This window comes from Myotis myotis, unplaced genomic scaffold, assembly GCF_014108235.1.
Source record: "Myotis myotis isolate mMyoMyo1 unplaced genomic scaffold, mMyoMyo1.p scaffold_m19_p_10, whole genome shotgun sequence".
Classification (NCBI taxonomy): domain Eukaryota; kingdom Metazoa; phylum Chordata; class Mammalia; order Chiroptera; family Vespertilionidae; genus Myotis; species Myotis myotis.
In genome coordinates this window covers 42,204,193-42,227,259 of record NW_023416314.1, presented here as the reverse complement: position 1 = coordinate 42,227,259, position 23,067 = coordinate 42,204,193, and the positions used below count along the sequence as shown (strand labels likewise).

Below are 23,067 nucleotides of genomic sequence, written 5' to 3'. Positions count from 1 at the left end.
GTCATCATAATTCTTAGATACCCATGTTTGTTCAAAAATAGTAAAGTGAACTGAACATTCATTGCAGCTAAAATTTTCTATCAACCTTGTTATATAATTTTGCAAGAATTAGATTTCTAATCTGATAACTCTTTGCAGGGTATACATTGAAATTCATTAGTAGTGGAACCAGAAGGAAAATTTCAGCTAAGATAACCTTAATAACTGATGAAACATTTTTGGCAAAACAGAAAATGTCTGGGTAGGGGGTAGGAGTGGGAAAGAGGGGGTAATTGGGAGGGGGGGGGCATCTGTAAAACTTTCAACAATAAAGATAAATTTTCAAAAATAGCTAAGGTTACAATAGGCACATAGAAGTTGATCACAACACAAACGTTGTAAGTGTTGAGGAACTTAAAATGGTCCTTGTATGAGGTGGTGCCCAGAACAATTTTCAGTGTCAGCATATAATACAGAAATGCACACCAACCCTAACATAGCTGTTTGATCCACAGACAATCATAGATTATATTGACCCTGTCAGAACAGGTCAGCTTCATGACATCCTGGTGGAGGCAGTATGGGTGAGATAAAAGGATTTTCGTACAGAATTTCAGCCTCTTTAGAATAAAGGGATTAGTGAAGAACAATGAGATACTTTTATAGAAAATACAAGGCCAATTAATGACTTTCATTGATCAGGATGGAGGTGTATCTCAGCAGGTTGAAAATAGCCATAAAACAGTGGATGGACATAATAAGAACAACTGATGAATCCATAGCTGAGAATCCATGAGAGAAAAACTCTTGGGCAAAGCAGACATCAGGATAAATTCTAGCGGCATTGAACAAGAAGATTATCCACATGATTGGAAGCAAAGAGATGGACAGTCTGAGGTCAGAAAAGGCCAGCATGGAGATGAAACAGTACATAGGCTCATACAGAGAGGTCCCTGTTTTTATGAGAGAGAGGATGGTGCAGTTCCCCAGCATGGCAATGAGATACATGGGGCAAATGGAGATGGAGACACAAATGTGAGCATGCTCCATCCTTGGGAGCCCAATAAGGAAGAAGGTAGAGATTTCCACTTCAGAGGTATTAGAGACTGACATTGCAGGAATGTGATGGAATCAGAATGTGGATGTCAGAAACTCTTCCTCAATGGCTTAAATTAATTTAATATTTGTTTAGCCATCTGGTTAGTGGAAATCTTGGGCGTCCACCCATTTATATATATAAAAGCCAAGCGACCAGAACAACAGAACAACTGAAATGACTGGAATGACCAGTTGCTATGTGGCAGCCAACTGGCTCAATCAGGGCCCCGATCGGCTCCCCTCACCCCAATCAGGGGCTGGACTGGCTGGCCAACCTCCTGCAGCCCCTCCCCCCAGCCAGCCCGGCCACCCACCCTGATCAGGAGCAGGGCTGGCCAGACCCCACCTGTGCACAAATTTGTGCACCAGCCCTCTAGTTCTATTATAATTCAATGGATTTGGGGAATGATCAAGGAAAAGGTTTCACCATAAGATAGCAGTAGCATACAATGAGCTTTCTGGGACAGCACTTGAACAGGCTGTATGGTAGGGAAAGTTCAACATAGCAGGAGACTTTCCAGGAGTAGTGGTCAGGGCCATTACCCCAAAAGAAATGGCCAAGGGGATTCTTAGGGCAAGGGAGAGGGGCATATATTGCCTAATAATATCTTTCAGTAGCATGAAAGGTAGTCTCTGGGTCAGAGAGTTCTGAAGGGCAGAAGTGGCTTGGAGTCTTTCATAACCCTAGGGTTTGTCTTATCTGTAGCTAGCAGAAATTTGGCACAGTTTTGTGAGATATGCAAATAAGGCAGTTTCTATATGATTATAATTGTATTTATTTAGGATGTATTTAAAGCAATTATATGTGTAAGAATTTCAATTTGCTACTGGTGTGTTTTGAGCTGTAGGACCTACTTGCTGTGAAATATATGCTATAAAATTACACAGATCAATAGACAGGGGCCATTTTTAACACCATATAGCACTATTAAATGGAATATTACTCAGTATAAAAAGGACTGAAGTACTGATACTTGCTACATCAGTATGCTAAGAGAAATAAATCAGCCACAAAATACCACATATTTTGTTATTGTATGCATGTGAAAGTGAAGCCCTTGCCAGTTTTTCCCAGTGGTTAGAGATTCAACCCTCAAATTGAAGGGTCTCAGGTCTGATCTGGTCAAAGACATGTACCTCATTTGCAGGCTCAATCCCCTGTTCCAGTCAAGGCCCAGGTGGGAGGTAACCAATCAATGTGTCTCTCTCACATCAAGGTTTCTCTGTCTGTCTCTCCCCCTCCTTTCCACTCTCTCTTAAAAGAAAAAGATAAATAGGAAAAATAATATCCTTGGGTGAGGATTAACATACAAAAGTCCAAAATGAGGAAATCTATTGAGCCAGAAAGTAGATTAGTGGTTCCTTAGGATCAGGTGAAGTATATGGGGTGGAGGTAATAGCTAAAGAGTATGAGATGTTTTTTGAGATTATAAAAATTGATTGACAGTTACACAAATCTATTAATGTATTTTAAAACATTGATGTATTTTAAATGGGTGATGTATGTATACAATGTAAATTATATCCCAGAAAGCTTTAAAAAAATTTTTAAATAAAACAGTACTTGGCAAACTAAGACCCTAAAAATCCATATTTTTAGGTAAAGAAAAGGAAAAAGATATACCATGATAACATTAATCAAAAGAAAGCTAGACAAGCTAGATTAATATCAGAAAAGACATATTTTAAAATGAGAAAAAAGCTATCTAGAATAAAGAAGAGCATTAAATTTTGATGAGGTGATTTCCAAGAAGACATAACAAAATTTCTACATAATATCTACACACCTAACAACAGAACATCAAAATACCTGGGGTAATGCTGATAGCATAACCAGGAGGAATAGACAAATGTATTATTATATTTGGACACTTGGACATCTCTCTCTCAATAACTGACAGATTGAAAACAAATCAAAATGGATGAAATCTGGGTCTCAGAAGTATCTACCTAAAGGCCTCTATAAATTCCTCAACACAGAAACATCACAGTTTCTGGATCATTTGAGAGCCACCCAAATCAGTTTAATTATTTGGGCCAAGTTGCCTTCCTTTCATGCTTCTCAAAGTATGAACTTAATTCATTTGTCATTTTCTCTTGAGAGAAGTTTTTCCTCCTGGAAACATTTTTCTGTGCTAAACAGAAGGTCAAAAAATGCATTAAAAATACATTCATATTAATGTCAGTTTTGTGGGGAAATATTGTTGCTCTTGACTACAGAGTCTATATTAGAACCAGAGTCATCTTGAAATCTAAATTTTGTTTAGAAATTCAGGAACTTTATAAAGTATAATGAATAACTTCACTAAATTGCTGATTTGATGCCTCAGTTTCACAAATATTTATTGCTGATTATTAAAAGGAAAGTCAGAGTTCTTCTAAGAATGGCCTAACCTGGGTTTGGTGACCATATTCTTTAGTATGTCAACATGAATATAAAACAAAACAAAACAAAACAAAACAAAACAAAACAAAGCATGCCTTTATTCTCCATACTGAAAAGATAGGATTTACTATTATTGAAGTTTGTATCTAGCTTCTTAAAGGCAAAGCATTTTCAGTAATATTTAAATTCAAAATTCTATATTAATATGAAGTACTCTCATAAATATAAAAAAGAGGGGGAAGAAAGTTGTGTCTTAGAGTCCCTTTTACCTAAACTTTCTGTTGTTTGAATTTCTTGAGGATTCTGTCACGAATCTGCTTGGTTTTGACACTGTAGACAATTGGGTTCATGAGGGGTGGAACCAGCAAGTAGACATTGGCCATGAGCACATGGACAATTGGGGAAGCATTCTGCCCGTAGCGACGGATCATCGATAGCCCAATCATTGGTGTATAGAAGGTGATTACAGCACAGATGTGGGAGATGCAGGTATTGAGGGCTTTCACCCTCTCTCTTTTGGAGGCTATACTCAACACTGTGCCAAGGATGAGAATATAGGAGAAGATGAGGAGCACTGAATCCAGTCCCATGGAGAAGATGACCACCATGAGGCCATAGATGCTGCTGACTCGACGGCTGGATACAGTTGTCTTTATGAGGTCCTGGTGCAGGCAGAAGGGGTAAGAGAGAATATTGACATGACGATACTGAAGCTTCTTTAGGAGGAAGGAAGCTGGAAAGACCAGAGCCAAAGCCCTTCCAGCAATTGCCGACCCAATTCCAATGATTACACCATTTGTTAGAATGGCTGAGTAGCGCAGGGGCACTCGGATGGCTACAACGCGGTCAAACGCCATGGCTAACAGCACAGCTGACTCAATAATTGAGAAAACATGAATGAAATACATCTGGACCAGACAAGCATTGAAGGAAATCTCCCGGGCATGGAACCAGAAGACACTGAACATGGTAGGCAAGGTTGTAGTGGACAGGCCCAGGTCAGTAAGTGCCAACATTGACAGAAAGAAGTACATTGGTTGGTGGAGGGAAGGCTCAGTTCTGACGATAAATAGGATAGTAATGTTTCCTGCAACTGAGGTGACGTAAACAAAGAAGATGGGAAGAGATATCAAGCCATAGCTGCTTTCAAGGCCTGAGAAGCCTGTTGGAAGGAAACGAGGGTACAGCGTAGAGCTATTGAAGACAGACATTGTGCAGATGGAGGCACCTTCAGTCTAGGTGGAGAGACAAAAACATAGAACAGTTACAGTAAAAGTCAATATTACAAAAAGAAGCTCAATGCATGCTGCTCTGTTTACTGTTTCAATTACTCTTCTGCTCATTATATGTAAATTACTATCTGCATTTATTATTTTACCAATGGATTATTTGTTCATTGCACATTCATTGAGAACATATTTTATAAAAGGAAATTGTGCGGTGTGAAAATATAGAGAAATATATAAAACATGCCTTCAAATACTTACACCCTGGTGGATAGAGAGAGCTAATATTATAAAGCCAAGTGTTACTTTAATACTAGGAAACTATCCTGACCAGGGAGGTCAGGGAAGATTTATTAAAAATAATTCTTGAATTAGGTTCTTGAATAACAAATATGAGTTTGATGGGAACAAAGAGCTGATTGGCACCCATGTAAATGCAGAAAGGTGTTAGTATTATAAGTAAATATAATTGAGCAAAGTTATAGGGCTGATGGCTTTTCAGAGGGTTATGAGAGCTAAAAATTAATTAAAATGAACCAGAATTTCTGAAGGAAATTGTGCATAAATATAGAGTGTGTATTTAAACTTAGAAGGTAAAAAATGTCTTTTTTTAAATTAAACCATTGACCAAATTTATATCAGTGCTAAATTAGAACAAATGTTATTTCTTTATATTTTTTCAACACACATGAAACAGTTGTATTAAACGAAAGTTTGTTGTCTACTGTTTATACTCATGTTGCTGCTATAAAGGACAACAACATACATAAATGGTCTAAATGCTGACAAAAGAGAAAACAGGGAAGTCCTTTAGAAGGCGAGTGCAGTGGTTTTTAAAAGTGGATAAAGGTGAAATGTAACAGTAGGGATGATAAAGGTCAAATAGATATAAAAATTTATAAGGAGAAAAAATTAAATATTGGTCAATGATGATCATATGCTAAAAATGAGAAAAAGAAAGAAACCCAGGACAAGTTCAGTTATTTGGTAGATTTTGGTGTCATTAAATGAAACAAAGAAAAAAATTAAAAACTTGGTGAAATTAGGGTGTACGATTAATTCAGTTTGGTTAGGATTAACTTGAGGCATGTGTGTCAAAGAGATAGTGATATTTTTGGATCTGTAAAGGGTTGCCAAAAAATAAATTTCTCCTACTCAGAAAAATTGAAAGGAAGAGAGAGAAAACAATCCTTAGAAAAAAAATCAAGGCAACAACCAAAAAGAAACATGGCATGTTAGAAGAGTGTAACAGCTTTAGTGCTCAGGACTCGAACACCAAACAGATGAAATGTGCTCTAGGACACGTAAGAGGCAGGGTTGACTAAGGACTGAAGAAGATGAGGCATTATAGGAGGACTCCTAGAGACTTCAATTACTGGGCAACATGATGGCCACTCAATTCCAATTACTCTGGGCACCAAATAACAATAAAAATGTCCACTTGGTAAATTTGATGTCAATTTTTTTTTTCAAAATTCATCTGTTTCCCAATCTATCATGCTCCACTGATATACTTACATTTTATGGTTTCCTCTGACAGACTTAAACTAATTCCCTGCCCTCCTACAGGAGTCACAGGAACCTTTTCACTCTGACACCACTTCCTGCCTTTTTAGGAGCAGATACAATGAAAAGAGGAATTGCTTTACATATTCTCATCTTGTGATTTATATACTTTACTAATTATAGCATATTAGGCAATATTGGTCTTTATACACCTCCCTCACTATCTTAGCTTTAATATCACAAACTTTTCCTCAGCTCATTCAACATCACTAAACAATAATTGTTAGCTCTTTGGTAGTTGCACACAATTATTTTCTTCTTCCTTGATACCCTCTCTCAAATCTTTCAATGTCTTCAGAGACTACATCCTGCCCAGGTATGCCAGCCCTTCCCTCTAAGATCACTCTCACCTACTTCTTTGTAGAAAAGTCTCTGACTTAGGTTAGTCATAAATCATCTCCCCTAAATGGGTCTTTTGGATATAGATACAAACACCTTGTACTCAGTGGCTACTTCTCTAGAGTCAGAGAAAACCTGATAACTGTCATTCATTTTGAACAGATTACCAAACTTCTTTGAACACGAAAAACTGGGAAATGCATTACGTTATGTAATATTTAAGATATTCAAGAAAATGTATCTAAAGTGTTTAGCAAAGGGTCTGAGACCTAGGAGATACTTTAGACTTAAGTAAAGCAACATCTTAATGGATATGCTGAAGTAGTCACAATCTTAAACATATCAGCCATATACAACTGTGATCCAAAGGCAGATGTGACCTGCATTGCCTACGGTATCACTTGTAAAGATATCCCCCTCAGGACTTCTCTTGGGAATTACTTTGCCTAAATTCCTTTTTTGGTTCACAGTATTGCCAAATATGTATGATATGCATGAGATAGAAATAGAGGAGGTACTTGAATCATCATGACTATCATCATTATCATTTTGAACGTTATAATATGAGATAGAAATGTTTTGAGAGACTGGAGATTTCAATGCATGAACCAACCAGTTATAGTACCTATACCTGGAGGTGGATTTTAGTGGCATTCCTTCCCAAAGCCGTTTTGAGCAGCCTTGGATGATGATAGTCTGGCTTCTTTAGGAGCATGCCAATCTGTATCTCTGACTTACCTCAAATTAGTAATTTCACTTGGTCAAATTCTTCAAATAGGTACTAATTTCTTACCCATTCTTCTCAACTCAGAAGCCCTCCTTCAGGCACACCTGAGCCCTCAGATGTAGATAGCCATTCATCCTGCTATAGGTTGGTCAGACAGGCCTAGGGACTTCTTATAGACAGAGAGAGCCACAGTGGATCCTAAGGTGGATAGTTCTTCAAGGAAGCATAGATTTCCTGAGTGAAGCATCCAATTTTCCTTCAGCAACTCCAGAGCCAGGATAAAATATTTTTGGGTTCAGCATCCTTGACTCCATCCAGCGATGTGCTTCATCAGCACTATATTCTGTGCTTTAACTACCCTAAACTCAGCAGCCCCTCTGGGTTAATCCATTCTCTCAGGACTGTTTTTTTTTCTTAATGCAACCTTCAGGGAGGAAAAATTATGCCACTGACAGTGCAGCTTTTTCTCTTGCTTGTGGGCAGGAGATGATCAGGTAAAATTCTCTAGCTGGGAGTCCAGCTATGGTAGCAACAGAGAAGTGTCCCTGAGCTCATCTGATGGAGGCTCGGTGAATCAGAATAATGTACAAAGAAGACTGTGCTCTCAATAACCAGAAATAGCAGTTACTAGCTACTCAAAAATAATAATTCTTTATACGCCCTGTATCAGATTTTCCTAAAATGTACAATAGGCCACTATTGAAATAGAATTAATGGCCAAACATATAGAAAAGCCTTGGTCAATTATGTTTGGGACAAATGGTGCATTGCAATAACATTGTGTGTAAATATCTATACTGCATGCTAATGGTTTCAGACTTTTCCAGACATATTTTATCCAGAAAGCATTTGCTAACTTCTAAAATTTGTGTTCAGCAGAACTCCATTTGGGAAATGGGAGTTGAAAGAATCCTTGATTTAAGACAGTAATTCTCAGCAATAAGAAAAATTTTCATAACGGGATATTTTACTGCATCTGGGGGCATTTTTAGTTGTCACACTGGGGAAATGTTGAGGGCATCTAGTTTTTAGATATTGGGGATGTTCCTAAACACCTTACAATGAGCAGACAGATCCCACAACAAAGAATTATCCAGTCCAATTGTTAATAATGCCAAGGTTAATAAAAATACAACCTTTTTTTAAGCTGTGGGGAGGAGACTATAGGTGTAGCAGGTGATGGAGTGTGGTGAAGGGAATGGGAGAAAATTAAACTAAAACTCAAAATTCTGTGTTTAAGTCTCAGGGTAATATGAAGACAAAGAACATGGCCTCTTTAACCATGACAGTAAAGAGCATGGTCTGTAGATCCAAAGGTCCTTACCTTTGAATTCCTGTTCTGGCACTTATTGACTGTGCAGCCTTGGGAACATTGTTACTCAGCCTTTTTGTCTGTTTCCTTATGTATACAATGAGTTCATAATAATTTTATCTGTCTCCTATGTTTTTTAAATGTTCAATGAGTTAATATATGTATAGCATTTAGAACGTATTATGTAATTAATAACAAATCATCAAAAATTGATTCCCTGATGCTTTGATACAGATTTTTATTAAATTAATTATTCCTACTATTCTGCCAGTCTACCAATTCTGTGATACTGTATTTTATGCCCTGAGCTGAAACTGATTTCAAAAACTTTGTCAAGTATTTGCAATGGGTGTATGAAATTAATAGCCATTAAATAATTTCATCATAAGGCTAATTTCTCTGGATCTGATTTCATGAGCATCAGATGGCTTTTTTTATGCAGAGGCAAATGTATATTATTTTATTTTTAAATTAAATTTATTGGCATGACATTGGTTAATAAGATTATATGGGCCTCAAGTGTATAATTCTATGATGCAGCATTATTCGCGATGTCTAAGATGGAAATAACAGAAGTGTCCTTCGGTAGACTTTAGATAAAGATATGGTACATATATATGATGGAATAAATACTACTGAGCCATGACAAAAGATGAAATATTGCTATTTGCAACAACATGGATGAATCTTTGAGAATATTGTGCTAAGTGAAATAAGTCAGAAATATAGAAAAGCCTTGGTCAATTATGTTTGGGACAAATGGTGGATTGCAATACCATTGTGCATAAACATCTATACTGCATGCTAATGGTTTCAGACTTTTCCAGACATATTTTATCCAGAAAGCATTTATTAACTTCTAAAATTTGTGTTAAGAACCATATGGTTCCACTCATATGTGGAATATCAAATTGAAAGCAACAAATGAACAAACAGGAAAAACAAATGAACAAAAACTCATAGACACAAACAGAACCAATATTTAAGAGACTGGCTCAGAAATTTTCATCTGAACTTGGTGTTCTGCAGGAATTTATGTCTTTCTTGAAAACCTTATTTGAAGGTTTGTAGAGAGAAAACCCAGGCCCAGAAAGCATGGGTTTTTGAACCATTTAAAATATTTAACTGAGAATATTTAATGAACCATTTAAAATATTTAACTAAGAATAACAGAAACCCTACACCTGTATTTCTAGACAATATTATAAAAGGGTCACTTCATAATGATTTTTATGAGGCAAGCATCGCATATTCCGTAGTCAGATAATGACATCACAGCAGCTTAGGCTGCAAGTTATTTTATTAAGAACTTTAAATTTTATTTTTTAATTACAGTTACATTCACTGTAAGTTTGTGTTAGTTTCAGATGCACAGCATAGTGGTTAGACATCATATACTTTATAAAGTGCTCCCCTCAATATTTTCAGTACCCATCTGGCAGCATATATAGTTATTACAATGTTATTGACTATATTCTCCATGTTGAACTTCACATCTCCATTACTATTCGATAACTACCAATTAGTACTTCTTACTCCCGTCAGATTTTCCACAAGTTTTTAAGGGAGGGAGGTGCTTGATCAGAAGGATTTGGGTCCCCTCTTTTCAGAAGTTCTTGATTGAAGTATGATCTGAGTAGTGCATGTCCAAGTCCACTTCAGAGTCCTTTCTAGTTTGAGATAATGTGAGACAGTTTGGGCAAGTCTTAAGTTGCTCCTGGAGATTGGGGAAAATGTTACTCAGACGTGTTCTTTCTAAACTCTGCTCTTTTCATGCTACCTCCTTTTCCTGGAACACCTTGACCAGTGGTGTGCTGGTAAATACTTAACAACCAACTCTTAAGGAAAATTTTTAAAGCCCTCAAATTTAGCGTTTTCCAATTTCTGTTGTGTAAATACTCCCATCATGACCAAAACCAAACTGCCAGTCTGACATTACAGAACATGCAGTTGGAATAAGATATGCACAATTGTCTTTTATAAGCCAATGTAAATCAGCTGAAGCACACCAATTTTTCACACTTAGCCCAGCTGGCACTAAAAAATTTGACTCACAAGGCACAACTAAAATGTCAACTACTTCAATTCCGGACTCCTAAATCTTCAATTGAAATTGAGCACTCTCCAGTAGTAATATTGTACAATTTATTTATTTCAATGCTAGCATCTGTTAATTTTACTAATCTTTATACATATGTATCTCCACTATTAAACATTAATTTTTTAACATTAAGACCCATGCATTCCATTTTGTATGTATCCATAGTATTTAAAGCAATAATTGTCACAGTTGATATTTCATGTTTCTTAGTATAGTGTCATTGGATGAGTAAATAGGCAATAAGATTTACACTTACAACTATTTTAGGAGTACCCGTGATAGCTGGGGGAGATCAGTCCCATAGGGATATGTTAGTGTAGCAGTCATGACCCCATACTCAAAAAGTTTATAATGTAGCTGAGAAGAAAGTGAATATGTATGAAATAGGAAAATATCACCAATCAATGCACACATGTAAGTCATCTTAATGAAGGAGAAAAGAGTAATGGGTTATCTACAACAAAGATACTGAGAAAGATACAATATGAAAGATCCACACAGCATGTAGAATAAGAGTAGGAAATATTGTTAAAAGATGAGGGTGGTTATTGTGCACAACTCCCAACCCACTCACAGGTTAAAACATGCTGCCCTACTGAACAGGGAATCTACACATGTGCCCAAATGTGTAGACCAGCACTGTCAGGCTTGCTTGAACAACTCCCCATGTTTCTGCCTCAGCATTTGCTGTTCGGTTAAAAGAGTAGATAGATCTCCAGTGGCAGTGGGAGAAAGGCCATCACTGCCCAGTGATGAGGTGAAGACTTAGCTCGTAGCCAACAGCCACAGTAGCATTTCAGTTCTGCCACGAACTCAAGTTTCAAACTTGCTCCAAGAAGTCAGAAATAGTTTCATAATCAGTTATAACATTTTAGCAGGAGAAACAAAATATGGGCAAATGTATTAGAAAAAGAGAGAGAGGGAGAGAGAGAAAGATGGATTTCTGGGTTTTAGAGCATAAGCATTGGAAACCATATGAACATAGTTACATTTTATAAGGAAAATTATTTCTATTATCATTACAAATAATAATATTGACAAATTTTACAGTTTTCCAAAACAATCTCTTTTACATACATTATCTAATAGAAGTCTCATAATTAATTTGGGGATAGAAGAGGCCATGCTTATCACAATTTGACTGAAAAACTTGAATCTCATAAGGATTGTTAATTAACTGAGAATTGGAAGTGAATTAAGAATTTAAACAGATGACTTCACCCCAAATATTTTATTTCTCACCTACTACAATAGCTGCCCCACAATTTTTCAGTGGGAAAACTAGAGGATAGAATTACTTAAAGCCTCCTCTCTAGCCCAAACTTTCGGAGAATTCCTAGACGAATCTGTTTTGTCCTGACACTGTAGACAATAGGATTAAGCACCGGGGGAAGGAGCAGGTAGATGTTAGCCATGAGGATGTGGACTACGGGAGACAGATGTTTCCCAAAACGATGGGCCATTGACACCCCAATAACTGGCACAAAGAAGATGAGCACCACACAGATGTGGGACACACATGTGTTGAGTGCTTTTAGCCGCTCTTCAGGAGACGCAATGCTCAGCACAGCATTCAGAATCAGGACATAAGAGAGAAGTATAAAGACTGAATCCACGCCCAGTGTGGCAATAACTATGCACAGTCCATAAATACTGTTGATCCTGGCATCTGAACAGGATAATTTCAGAACATCCTGGTGCAAACAAAATGGATGGGAGAGGACATTGACATGGCAATAGTGATATTGTCTCAGTAGCAAAGGTGTGGGGAGTACAACTCCCACGCTTCTTAACAAGCAGGCCAAACCGATCTTGCCTATTACGCTGTTGGTGAGGATGGTGGTGTAGTGCAGTGGACGGCAGATAGCAACGAAACGGTCGAAGGCCATGGCCAATAGCACTGAAGATTCCAGGAATGTGAATGTGTGGATGAAGAAGAGCTGAGCAAAGCAAGCACTTGCCTGGATCTCCCGAGTATTCAACCATAATACAGAAAGGATAGTGGGAAGAGTAGACAGGGACATACCTAGGTCATTTAGTGCCAGGATGGAAAGGAAATAATACATGGGCTGATGGAGCGAGGACTCGATCCAAATGACAGAGAGAATGGTAACATTACCAACCAGTATTGCCAAGAATACAAAGCAGAATAGAATTGAGAGCCAAGAATGAGCATACTCCAGTCCAGGAAAACCCTTCAGAATAAATACGGGCTCCATAGTATCATTGGTATTCCAGACCACCATGGTGACCCTGGCAAACAGGAGGAATAGTTCCTGTTATTCATTTGTATCTGTCAAAATTATCCCTTGTGAGCATAAGCAGTGCAATCAGAATACAATACATGTTTCCTCTAACCTCTCTAACTTCGCAAAGAAAGGAGGTACCTTTTATGATTTTCATATAAGGAACATTTTCCAGTAGCAGCAAATTCTGGAATAAAAGTGTCTACTATGCAAATCTGGTCATCTCTGACAAGAATTTTAATAGATTTGCATTGACAATCTTCCACTGATCAGCTTATCTTAAAATTGTAGATTGGAGTAAAATATTATGATATTTAATACATCTCAAATTGTTCACCTCTAGAGGATGACATCCATTTTCTCCCTTGCATAAATAATACATTGTTCTTCTAATTACTTTACTCTCTTTAGCCCTTGTATATTAACACAAACTATGCCAAAATCTATACCTACTATTTATTTGCAATTTAAAAATTAACACTTACCTGAAATTTACATATAAGCCAGTTTCATCGATATGATGTTAATCATGTTACCAGTAGTCTGTTTCCCAAATAATCCAGTTTTATTTTGTCTGTCTCTGACTAAGTTTTCCTCCATTGTAGGTAAAGTCTCTCTCTCTCTCTCTCTCTCTCTCTCTCTCTCTCTCTCTCTCTCTCTCTCTTTCTCTCTTTCCTCCACCCCTCCATTAATTTACTTTCTAAACACTCATAATTTATATTTGTATTTTCCTCCTGGCTACCATTTCTTTCTATTTTGTTTTACCTAAATTTCTGTCTTATCACTATGTAATCCTCTATTTGTTTCCAGTCCTTTTATTGCTTCCATCTTTCTTTCAATTTTTCTTTATATTTTTGTGCTTTTAGTTCTTGCTCTCTCGGTTTATTTCTCACCCAAGAAGAGTTCCATCTCTATTTTATATATCAGTATAAAGTCAAATTTATCTTGAATACAGAGGCTATGATTACTGTCACTATAAATACTCTTGGTTTCTCCTGGGGTAGATTGAATCTTCATGATTAGTGTCACAGTCTGCTGGGTCCCCAGAGACGTAATTAATATAAACATCTCTTAACAACAACTATGCCAAAACATATGATGATGATGATGTTGGAAATTGTAGAAATGTGTCACAGGCCTCAGGTTCTGCTTTTATTGAGATCAGGTTGGGCTGAAGGTTTTGTGGTGTCTCTCTATTGGTGAATTTAAAACATACGAGTAGAAATTTAAAGTGTGGGAACAGAAAAAAACAAAAAGCCCAAATGGTCAGTTATTGGTCAGTTATCTAAGTAGTCTGGTGGAAGAAGAGGGGTGTGGGTGACGGCCTGGCTCTTTAGCTGTGTGGCTCACAATGTGTTTGAGATAGCCCGTCTTATAAGTGGATGCCTCTGTGAAATGGATGACTTAGCAATCAAAGCTTGTCATACAACAGCATTACAAAAGAGAAATACCAGGGGGCGCACTTGCAGAATAGCCAAGGGCCAGGAGAAGTAGGGTGGAAAATGCAAAATAACAAAATTATAAAACCTGACAAATATGTCTCAGAATTGGAAAAGAGCATCCTGCTTGCTTTAGTAGAAAATTACAAGTATGTGCTGGCATGTAAGAAAAGTGATGCCTGAACTATTGCCCTCAAGCAACATATCTGGCAGGGGCTTGTCCAAGAATACAACTGTCAGCCAAGATATCAGACAGCTGAAGAAGTGTTAGGAGAACATCAAGACTCCCACCAAAAAAAAACGATGGCCCATGAGAGGAGAGAGAAAGTAAAAGAGTGTCAGCCCACTTCTGAGTACGCACCTCCTGGAGAAAGCGATCTCCAGCATTCTGCTGGAGCAGCTCTGCTTTCTGCAGATCCCTCCTATAGAAGGGCCTGAAGCCCACCCTGAAGCCCATAGTCCAAGAATCCTTTGCTGTTTCACATAGAGAATTGTGTGATGATGAGAAATAATTCATACATTTCCCATATGTGAGGGGACCTCTCAGCCCGAACCCTCGTGTTCAGCTGTCAGAATAACAGACAACAAAAACTACAGGAGCCAAACCTCTCAGGAAGCTGCTTAAAAAAAAAATGTGTGAGGGCCCTAGCAGGTTTGGTTCAGTGAATAGAGCAGCAGCCTTCAGACTGAAGAGTCCCAGGATCATTCCAGTGTATGTGATTTAATGAGCAACATTCACAAGTACGACATTCCAGGAAAGGCCCTGATTGCATAACTAATTTTTCAAATTATATCCTGATTAAAAAAAGGACAGGTTCTTTTGTAATCCTCACCCAAGGATGTGTTTATTGATTTTTAGAGAGAGGAAGGAAGAGAAAAAGAGAGAGGGGGGAGAGAAACATCAATGTAAGAGAGAAATATCAATGTGAGAGAGAAGTATCAATTGGTCACTCCCTGTATATGCCCCAACTGGGGATAGAACCTGAAACCCAGGCATGTGCCCTGATTGGGAATTGAACCTACAACCTTTTTGGTGTACAAAATGAAAGGACAGGTAGCTGGGTGAAAGGACAGGTTCTTATTGTACCTGTGCAAATAACACATTGTCATAAAGAGAAAGGACACTCAAGAAGACTTTCTGGACTCTAAGGAGTCAATGAGAATCAGGTCTGACTTCAAAATGTTTCATTTCAGTTTACAAAAGCAGAGTCTAAATTAATGGTTGAAGAAAGGAAAACATCAATATATAGTCAGAAAATAGGCTTCCGTTTCTGGTTTTGCTCCAGTGTTTGGGTTTTCTTCGCAGCCAAGATGAACCGATTCTTCGGAAAAGCGAAACCGAAGGCTCCGCCGCCCAACCTGACTGACTGCATTGGCACGGTGGATAGCAGGGCAGAATCCATTGACAAGAAAATTTCTCGACAGGATGCTGAGCTAGTGAAGTATAAGGATCAGATCAAGAAGATGAGGGAGAGTCCTGCAAAGAATATGGTCAAGCAGAAAGCCTTGCGGGTTTTAAAGCAAAAGCGGATGTGTGAGCAGCAGCGGGACAATCTTGCCCAGCAGTCATTTAACATGGAGCAAGCCAATTACACCATCCAGTCATTGAAAGACACTAAGACCACGGTTGATGCTATGAAACTGGGAGTAAAGGAAATGAAGAAAGCATACAAACAAGTGAAAATTGACTAGATCGAGGATTTACAAGACCAGCTAGAGGATATGATGGAAGATGCAAACGAAATCCAAGAAGCACTGAGTCGTAGCTATGGCACTCCAGAGTTAGATGAAGATGACCTAGAAGCAGAGTTGGATGCACTGGGTGATGAACTTCCGGCTGACGAAGACAGTTCTTACTTGGATGAAGCTGCATCTGCACCTGCAATTCCAGAAGGTGTTCCCACTGACACAAAGAATAAGGATGGAGTTCTCGTGGATGAATTCGGATTGCCACAGATCCCTGCTTCATAGACTTGCATCACTCAAGTACATCTTGTAAAATAAATACATATTCTGGGACTAGGAAATATTTATCTTTCCAAATTTATCATAACAGATTATGGTTTCTTTCCTTTATTTGAAAGAAAAGTTAATTACATTGCTCTTTTTTTTCCCCATTAAGAGACTCAACATTTGGGTGATGCTTTCTTTGTACTAAATTTTTATTCCTTTTCTCTTAGGAAAGACTAACTTACTTAAAAGTATCAATGGGCATGTATGATTTCATTCCTATAATTTGAAATAAAATCAAGGAAATGGGACTCTTTAGATTTAAAAAAAAAAAAAAGAAAATAGAGCATAAAACAACATCGAAACTATTACAAACATAATGAAATGTTATTCATCAATTTATTAAACCTCATGTAATTCTTTTTTATATATATTTTTATTGATTTCAGAGAAGAAGAGAGAGGGAGAGAGATAGAAACAACAATGATGAAAGAGAATCATCAATCAGCTGCCTCCTGCACGCCCCCTACTGGGATTGATCCTGCAACGCAACCTGGGCATGTGCCCTTCACCAGAATAGAACTTGGGACCCATCAGTCCACAGGCCAATGCTCTATCCACTGAGCCAAACCAGCACGGGCCTCATGTAATTCTTATTACACTGGATCTTGGGTTCGCAGGCCCATGGAACTAACTGTCTCTTGACTAAAAATGGTCCTGGATATCATGACTCAGCCCACTGTAATACAGGCATAACTCCTATTATTGTGCATTGCTTCCTTTCATTTCACAGATATTGAGTTTTCATCAACATCGAGGCAAGATCCTATACCAGCAAAAGAATCACAGCTCACTGAAGGCTCAAATGATGGTTAGCATTTATTTTTTTAGCAATAAAGTATTTTTTAATTAAGATATATAAATAGACATAATGCCATTGCACATTTACTAGACTAGACTATAGTGTAAACATAACTTTTATAAACACTAGGAAACAACAAAACATTGTGACTGAACTTATTGCAATAGTTGATTAATTCCAGTGGTACAGAGCCAAACCTGAGATATCTCCAAAGTATGCCTGTTGTAGTCTGAAAAGTTACCCAAGAGTCTCTTCTTTGAACTTTGAAGAGTTGGTGCAGTCCTTTTCCCTGGGCTCTGACAGGGCTCATCTCTGTTGAAGAGAAAGCTCTGGCCTACTACCGATTGCAGAGGCTTCATGAATGTATCGAGTCAAACAGAAACTAATGTTTTAAGCCAAGGGTGGGCAAACTTTTTGACTCGAGGGCTACAATGGGTTCTTAAACTGGACCGGAGGGCCGGAACAAAAGCATGGATGGAGTGTTTGTGTGAACTAATATAAATTCAAAGTAAACAGCATTACATAAAAGGGTATGGTCTTTTTTTTTTTTAGTTTTATTCATTTCAAACAGGCCGGATCCGGCCCGCGGGCCGTAGTTTGCCCACAGCTGGATTAGAGACAGCATCAGCAGTGGGTACGAGCAGGGCCAGCACCATCAGCGGGTGTGAGCAGCGGCTGCTGCCCTGATCACACCTCAGGAGCAGGGGGAAGTGGAGAAGCCCTCAGGGGCAATCAGGGCCGCAGCTGCCACTCACACCTGCTGATGGCGCTGAGCAATAGGTACTGGTGCCAGGCACCAGCAGCAAGTGCAAGTGGCAGCTCTGGTGCCAGCTGCAAGTGTGAGCGGGCTAGCACTGGCAGCAGGTGCGAGCATCGGGCTGGACCACGTCACGCAAGAGCAAAGAATTTTCAGTGACCACCAGAGGCTCACCCCATTGACAGCGACTGGCACCCTGCCTTGGTCTGGTGCCCCCACTCACCTGCTCCACCATCCCACCAAAGCTGATGCCTGCCATGTTCTGCGCACACCCCCTGGTGGTCAGCGCACATCATAGTGACCAGTTGTTCAGTTGTTCCGGTTGTTCTGATGTCTGGTCTATTTGCATATTAGCCTTTTATTATATAGGATTACCCATTAATTACTTTTTTATAATATACTAGAGGCCCAGTGCATGAAATCTGTGCACAGGAGGAGGGGGGCCCCTCAGCCCAGCCTGCACCCTCTCACAATCCAGATCCCCTCAGGGGATGTCCAACTCACAATTCAGGACCACTGGCTCCTAACTGCTTGCCTGCCTGCCTGCCTGATGGCCCCTAACCACTCACCTGCCTGCCTGATTTCCCCTAAACACTCTGCCTGCCTGCCTGATTGCCCCTAACCACATCTGCCTGCCTGATTACCCCTAACTGCCTCTGCCTTGGCCCCCACTGCCTCGGCTTCATCCAGAAGGATGTCCAGAATGACATCTGGAAGGTTGTTCGGCTGTCAGGTCTAATTAGCATATTATGCTTTTATTATTATAGATTGTCTGGTTTAGATATCACTAATAATACCAGTTGGAAAGTATTTTAGTGTCTGAAAGAGTATTATAATATTGATGCTATTTCTTTTTTAAAATTTTCAATATTATTCTGTATTAGTTAGTGATGCCCAGGAGTGTTTAGAAGAATCAATCTAGGCTTCAGGGGTAAAGCCTTGACCAAAAAACATGTCATAGGGTGTCTCTCCTACATCACTTCCTTTAATGCACAGGTTCTACTCTTAGTATCTGTGCGTTAACTATGTTCAGGGCAGAGAAGTAATATCTGAGCCAAACACCCAGCAGAAGTGTCAGAGATTTTGCATAGCATTTACCGTATTTCTCCCATACTTGGTAAATAAGAACCTCTCTAACCAAAACAGTCCCTAATTCTGGTGTACTTATGCCAAAGTATTAACAATCCCTGTGGATTCACTGCATCTGCACATGTTTATTCTTATTCTCAGAGCAGATACTAACTGAGTGCAATCCCTAGAGACCTCAGTGCTCCTCGAGCAGATAATTAAGGAAGAAGAAAGAGACAAGCCCTCTTATATAAGGTGGAGCCTTTGGCATCAGGTGAATTGGATGACTTCTGAAATTTTATGCTGAAATCTTTTAGCCAGTCTCAAAAGTGCTCTCCAAATATACACTCTCTGGTAAGTACTCAGATATTCTTATCTATCTGACTTTCACTGTACTTCTCTCTTTTGACAGTCAACCATATACATCATGCCTCCAAAAGTCATATCTTTAGGAAAATTGTTTCCTTCAGAGATTATGTAAATGGACTATTCACCTTTCCAGAAATTGGCCTTTAGCAGAATTCAAATTCTTCTAAATTGTGATATTGACCACTTCAGGTTATCATTCTCCTATCAGTATGATGCAATTGATCACAAATTTCTGGCCAGGAGAAATGAAACATATGCTATCAGACATCCCTGCACTGACAAATAGCTATATGTTTTGAAGTTAGTGGACATTTTTAAAAGAATATTTAAATAATCAATAATTTTTAGAAGATAGGGAATAAAACAAAGGATGGTTTGAATTTGAGACGATCTTACTTTTGTGGGAGTTACAGGAGGTAGGAAGAAATTGAGTTGTCAGATTCCTTTGCTTTCATGTAGTGTTATTCTAGTAACCATATATTCTACCTAACATCTTATCTAAGATGTGAAGGCAAGTTGTAAAGGATTCCAGATTCACTGACTAGGCTTTAACAATATTTCATAGGGAAAATTAAATCAGGATGCTATTTTAGACTAGAATCTACTTTTAGCATGTGTTTTCTATAGAGAAACTAGAAATGTATTTTGTTATTTTGTTTTTCTTTTTTTCTTTCAAATGGAACTGCCATTTGACCTAGTGATCCTACTTCTAGAAATATATTCTAAGAAACCTGAAAAATCAATCAGAAAGAATATATGCACCCCTATGTTCATAGCAGTGCAATGTACAATAGTTGAGATCTGGAAACAGCCAAGTGCCCAGCAACAGATGAGTAAATTAAAAAGCTGTGGTACGTTTACACCAGGGAATACTATGCAACAGTAAAAAGGAAGGATCACTTACCCTTTGAGACAGAATGGAGGGACCTGGAGAATATTAAGCAAAATGAGCCAGTCATAGAAGGACAAATATTTCATGATCTCACTCATATGTGGAATCTAATGAACAAAATAAACAGATGTACAAAAGAGATACAGACACATAGAAGCATGGAACAGACTGATTAATCTCAGAGGGAAGGCGGGGTGAGTGGGTGGGTGGGGAGAGATTAACCATAGAACTTTGTATGCATATATGCATAAGCCATGGACACAGACAGTAGTGTGGAAAAGGTGGGGGTGGATAGGTGGAGGGGGTCCATGGGGAAAAGGGGGGGGGCATCTGTAATAATTTCAATGATAAAGACAAATTTTAAAAAATACATTTCTAGTTTCTCTATAGAAAACACATGCCAAAAGTAATTTTTTTAATCTATGATTTAGGTAGATTTTAGTCTAAAATAGCATCCACTTCACACTATATAATAAGTCGTATAAATGCTTTGTTCTGTAAAAAGAGAGCTGGAAATAAGCCGGAACCTTCAACAATGGCTTTTTTTCTAACAAATTTTCAGATATTCGTATTTTATTAACTCAAAAATCTTTCATTGCAGAGCCCTCTCAATGCATCATGACAATATCAACACATCACATGTTGAAATCACCACATTCTTCTTGATTGGAATTCCAGGGCTGGAATATGCACACATCTGGATCTCTATCCCCATCTGTTGCATGTATTTTGTTGCTATTCTAGGAAACTGCACCATCCTTTTTGTCATCAAGACAGAACCCTCCTTGCATGAGCCCATGTACTATTTCCTGTCCATGTTGGCCCTGTCTGACTTGGGTTTATCCTTATCTTCTCTGCCCACCATGTTGAGGACCTTATTGTTCAATGCTCCTACAATTTCTGCCAATACCTGCTTTGCCCAGGAATTCTTCATCCATGGATTCACAGCATGTGAGTCCTCAGTGCTCCTGATCATGTCATTTGATCGATTCCTAGCCATCCACAACCCTCTGAGATACAGCTCCATCCTTACTACTGTCAGAGTTGCCCAAATAGGAGGAGTGCTCTTCTTTAAGAGTTTCCTCCTGGTTCTTCCCTTCCCCATCACTTTGAGAAAGTTGAAATATTGTAACAAAAGCCAATTATCCCATTCCTACTGTCTCCACCAAGATGTAATGAAGTTGGCCTGCTCTGACAACCAAATTAATGTCATCTATGGCTTTTTTGGAGCACTTTGTGGTATGGTAGACTTTATGCTGATTGTTGTATCTTACATTCTGATTCTTAAGACTGTGCTGGGAATTGCAACCCAGAAAGAACAGCTCAAGGCTCTCAATACTTGTACTTCACATATCTGTGCAGTGATCATCTTCTATCTACCTATAATCAACCTTGCCATTGTCCATCGCTTTGTCCGGCATGCCTCTCCTCTCTTCAGTGTTCTCATGGCAAATGTTCTCTTTCTTGTGCCTCCACTGATGAACCCGATTGTGTACTGTATAAAAACTCGGCAGATTAGAATAAGAGTTGCAGCAAAATTATGTCAGAAGCAGATATAGCAGTCATGTATAGTATAAACCTAATTGGGTGAATATCTTAGGTAAGAGATTAAAGGTGAGTTTGAGAAAACCTAGTATTTGACACAAATAATCATCAATATGCTTTTCTTGTTAATATCATAAGCTTTGTTTTCTTTAGGCCAGATACTGAACATAGGCATAAAACCAGAACAGGAAATACATTTCCTGGGGTCTCCATCCTAGTTAACAAAAAATAAAATAGATACCTTATGTCGTCTCTTTTTAAAGGAACAAATTCAAATCCAGACAGAGAAATGGTAGTGTCTATCCCTCTGACAGAAATAGATTCCTTATCCCCATATTCAATTTATCTATACTAAGTTCTCTCTAATCTAGACACAAGTTACATCTTCATTTTGTCTCCTCTGCTTTAATCATCCTAATGTGTTACAAGAATTTTTTAGGGAAACATGGCATTAGCATCTTTGGTTTCTAAATGACTACTCCTGCTGCTTTCTAACTATCTATGGAAGTCAAGAGTGATATTTTTAAAAGACAAGTTGAATGATGTGATGTCTTTTTAAAATATGAGCTTTTATTTCTTTGGGAATAAAATTAAAGCAATAAAGTATATACTATAAGACTATTCATGGCCTTGACCCTCTCTACCTCACCAACAATATCACATTATCAAATTTCAGCTACATTGGCCTTCTGAAAATTTGTTACATTTACAACTTTTCTATTTTTGGTAAGTTTTCATATCTGACCCATTGTTTTAGAATACTCTTGATTTCAATTTTATATTTCATATCTGCCACTTCTTTTAAATTTCACTTAATTTCATTATGGATTATCTAATCCCTCAATTCAAATTATGACCCTCTCTTTTTTAAAAAAAATCTCTTAAATTGGTTATCATTTATTCTGTCTTATATTTTCTATTATAATTTTTAATTATAGATACAGTTGCTTGTGTTTATTCTATTTGTTTCAACTTCCTAAATAAAGTATACTATCAATGAAGGGAGAGCACATATCTATATTTTTATGCCCTTGTGCCTAATCTAGAATGTTTCTAATGCAGAGTAGATCTCCAATAAATAATTGTTAACAATGTTAGGTTAGGTGGCTCAGGAGGCGGCTCAAGAAATAGAGAGTCCAGTGAATCAGAAAAGAAAGGAAAGGAAAAGGTTTATTTCTGCGTCCCCAGGAGACCCACGCACCCCA

At 38.2% G+C, this 23,067-nt stretch overlaps 5 protein-coding genes and 2 pseudogenes across 5 annotated transcripts; 4 read left to right on the top strand and 3 right to left on the bottom strand.

Annotated features, from left to right (window-relative positions):
- Positions 1–470: 470 nt before the first annotated feature.
- Positions 471–1,092, bottom strand: LOC118664311 (annotated as a pseudogene).
- A 2,640-nt stretch (positions 1,093–3,732) lies between these two features.
- On the bottom strand, positions 3,733–4,674 carry LOC118662965 (olfactory receptor 51G2-like). The gene has a single exon (XM_036322125.1). It carries the CDS (start codon positions 4,672–4,674, stop codon positions 3,733–3,735), a length of 942 nt encoding a protein of 313 aa, XP_036178018.1.
- A 7,358-nt stretch (positions 4,675–12,032) lies between these two features.
- On the bottom strand, positions 12,033–12,980 carry LOC118662959 (olfactory receptor 51L1). Its single transcript, XM_036322111.1, has one exon. The coding sequence runs from the start codon at positions 12,978–12,980 to the stop codon at positions 12,033–12,035; it is 948 nt and encodes a 315-aa protein (XP_036178004.1).
- A 1,502-nt stretch (positions 12,981–14,482) lies between these two features.
- On the top strand, positions 14,483–15,059 carry LOC118664309 (annotated as a pseudogene).
- Positions 15,060–15,705: 646 nt separating this feature from the next.
- LOC118664732 (charged multivesicular body protein 5-like) lies at positions 15,706–16,446 on the top strand. The gene has a single exon (XM_036325197.1). The coding sequence runs from the start codon at positions 15,731–15,733 to the stop codon at positions 16,109–16,111; it is 381 nt and encodes a 126-aa protein (XP_036181090.1). The 5' UTR covers positions 15,706–15,730; the 3' UTR covers positions 16,112–16,446.
- Positions 15,731–16,446, top strand: LOC118664731 (charged multivesicular body protein 5-like). The gene has a single exon (XM_036325196.1). It carries the CDS (start codon positions 16,142–16,144, stop codon positions 16,388–16,390), a length of 249 nt encoding a protein of 82 aa, XP_036181089.1. The 5' UTR covers positions 15,731–16,141; the 3' UTR covers positions 16,391–16,446.
- Positions 16,447–20,949: 4,503 nt separating this feature from the next.
- LOC118662956 (olfactory receptor 51A4-like) lies at positions 20,950–21,876 on the top strand. The gene has a single exon (XM_036322097.1). It carries the CDS (start codon positions 21,040–21,042, stop codon positions 21,874–21,876), a length of 837 nt encoding a protein of 278 aa, XP_036177990.1. The 5' UTR covers positions 20,950–21,039.
- The last annotated feature ends 1,191 nt before the right edge of the window (positions 21,877–23,067 follow it).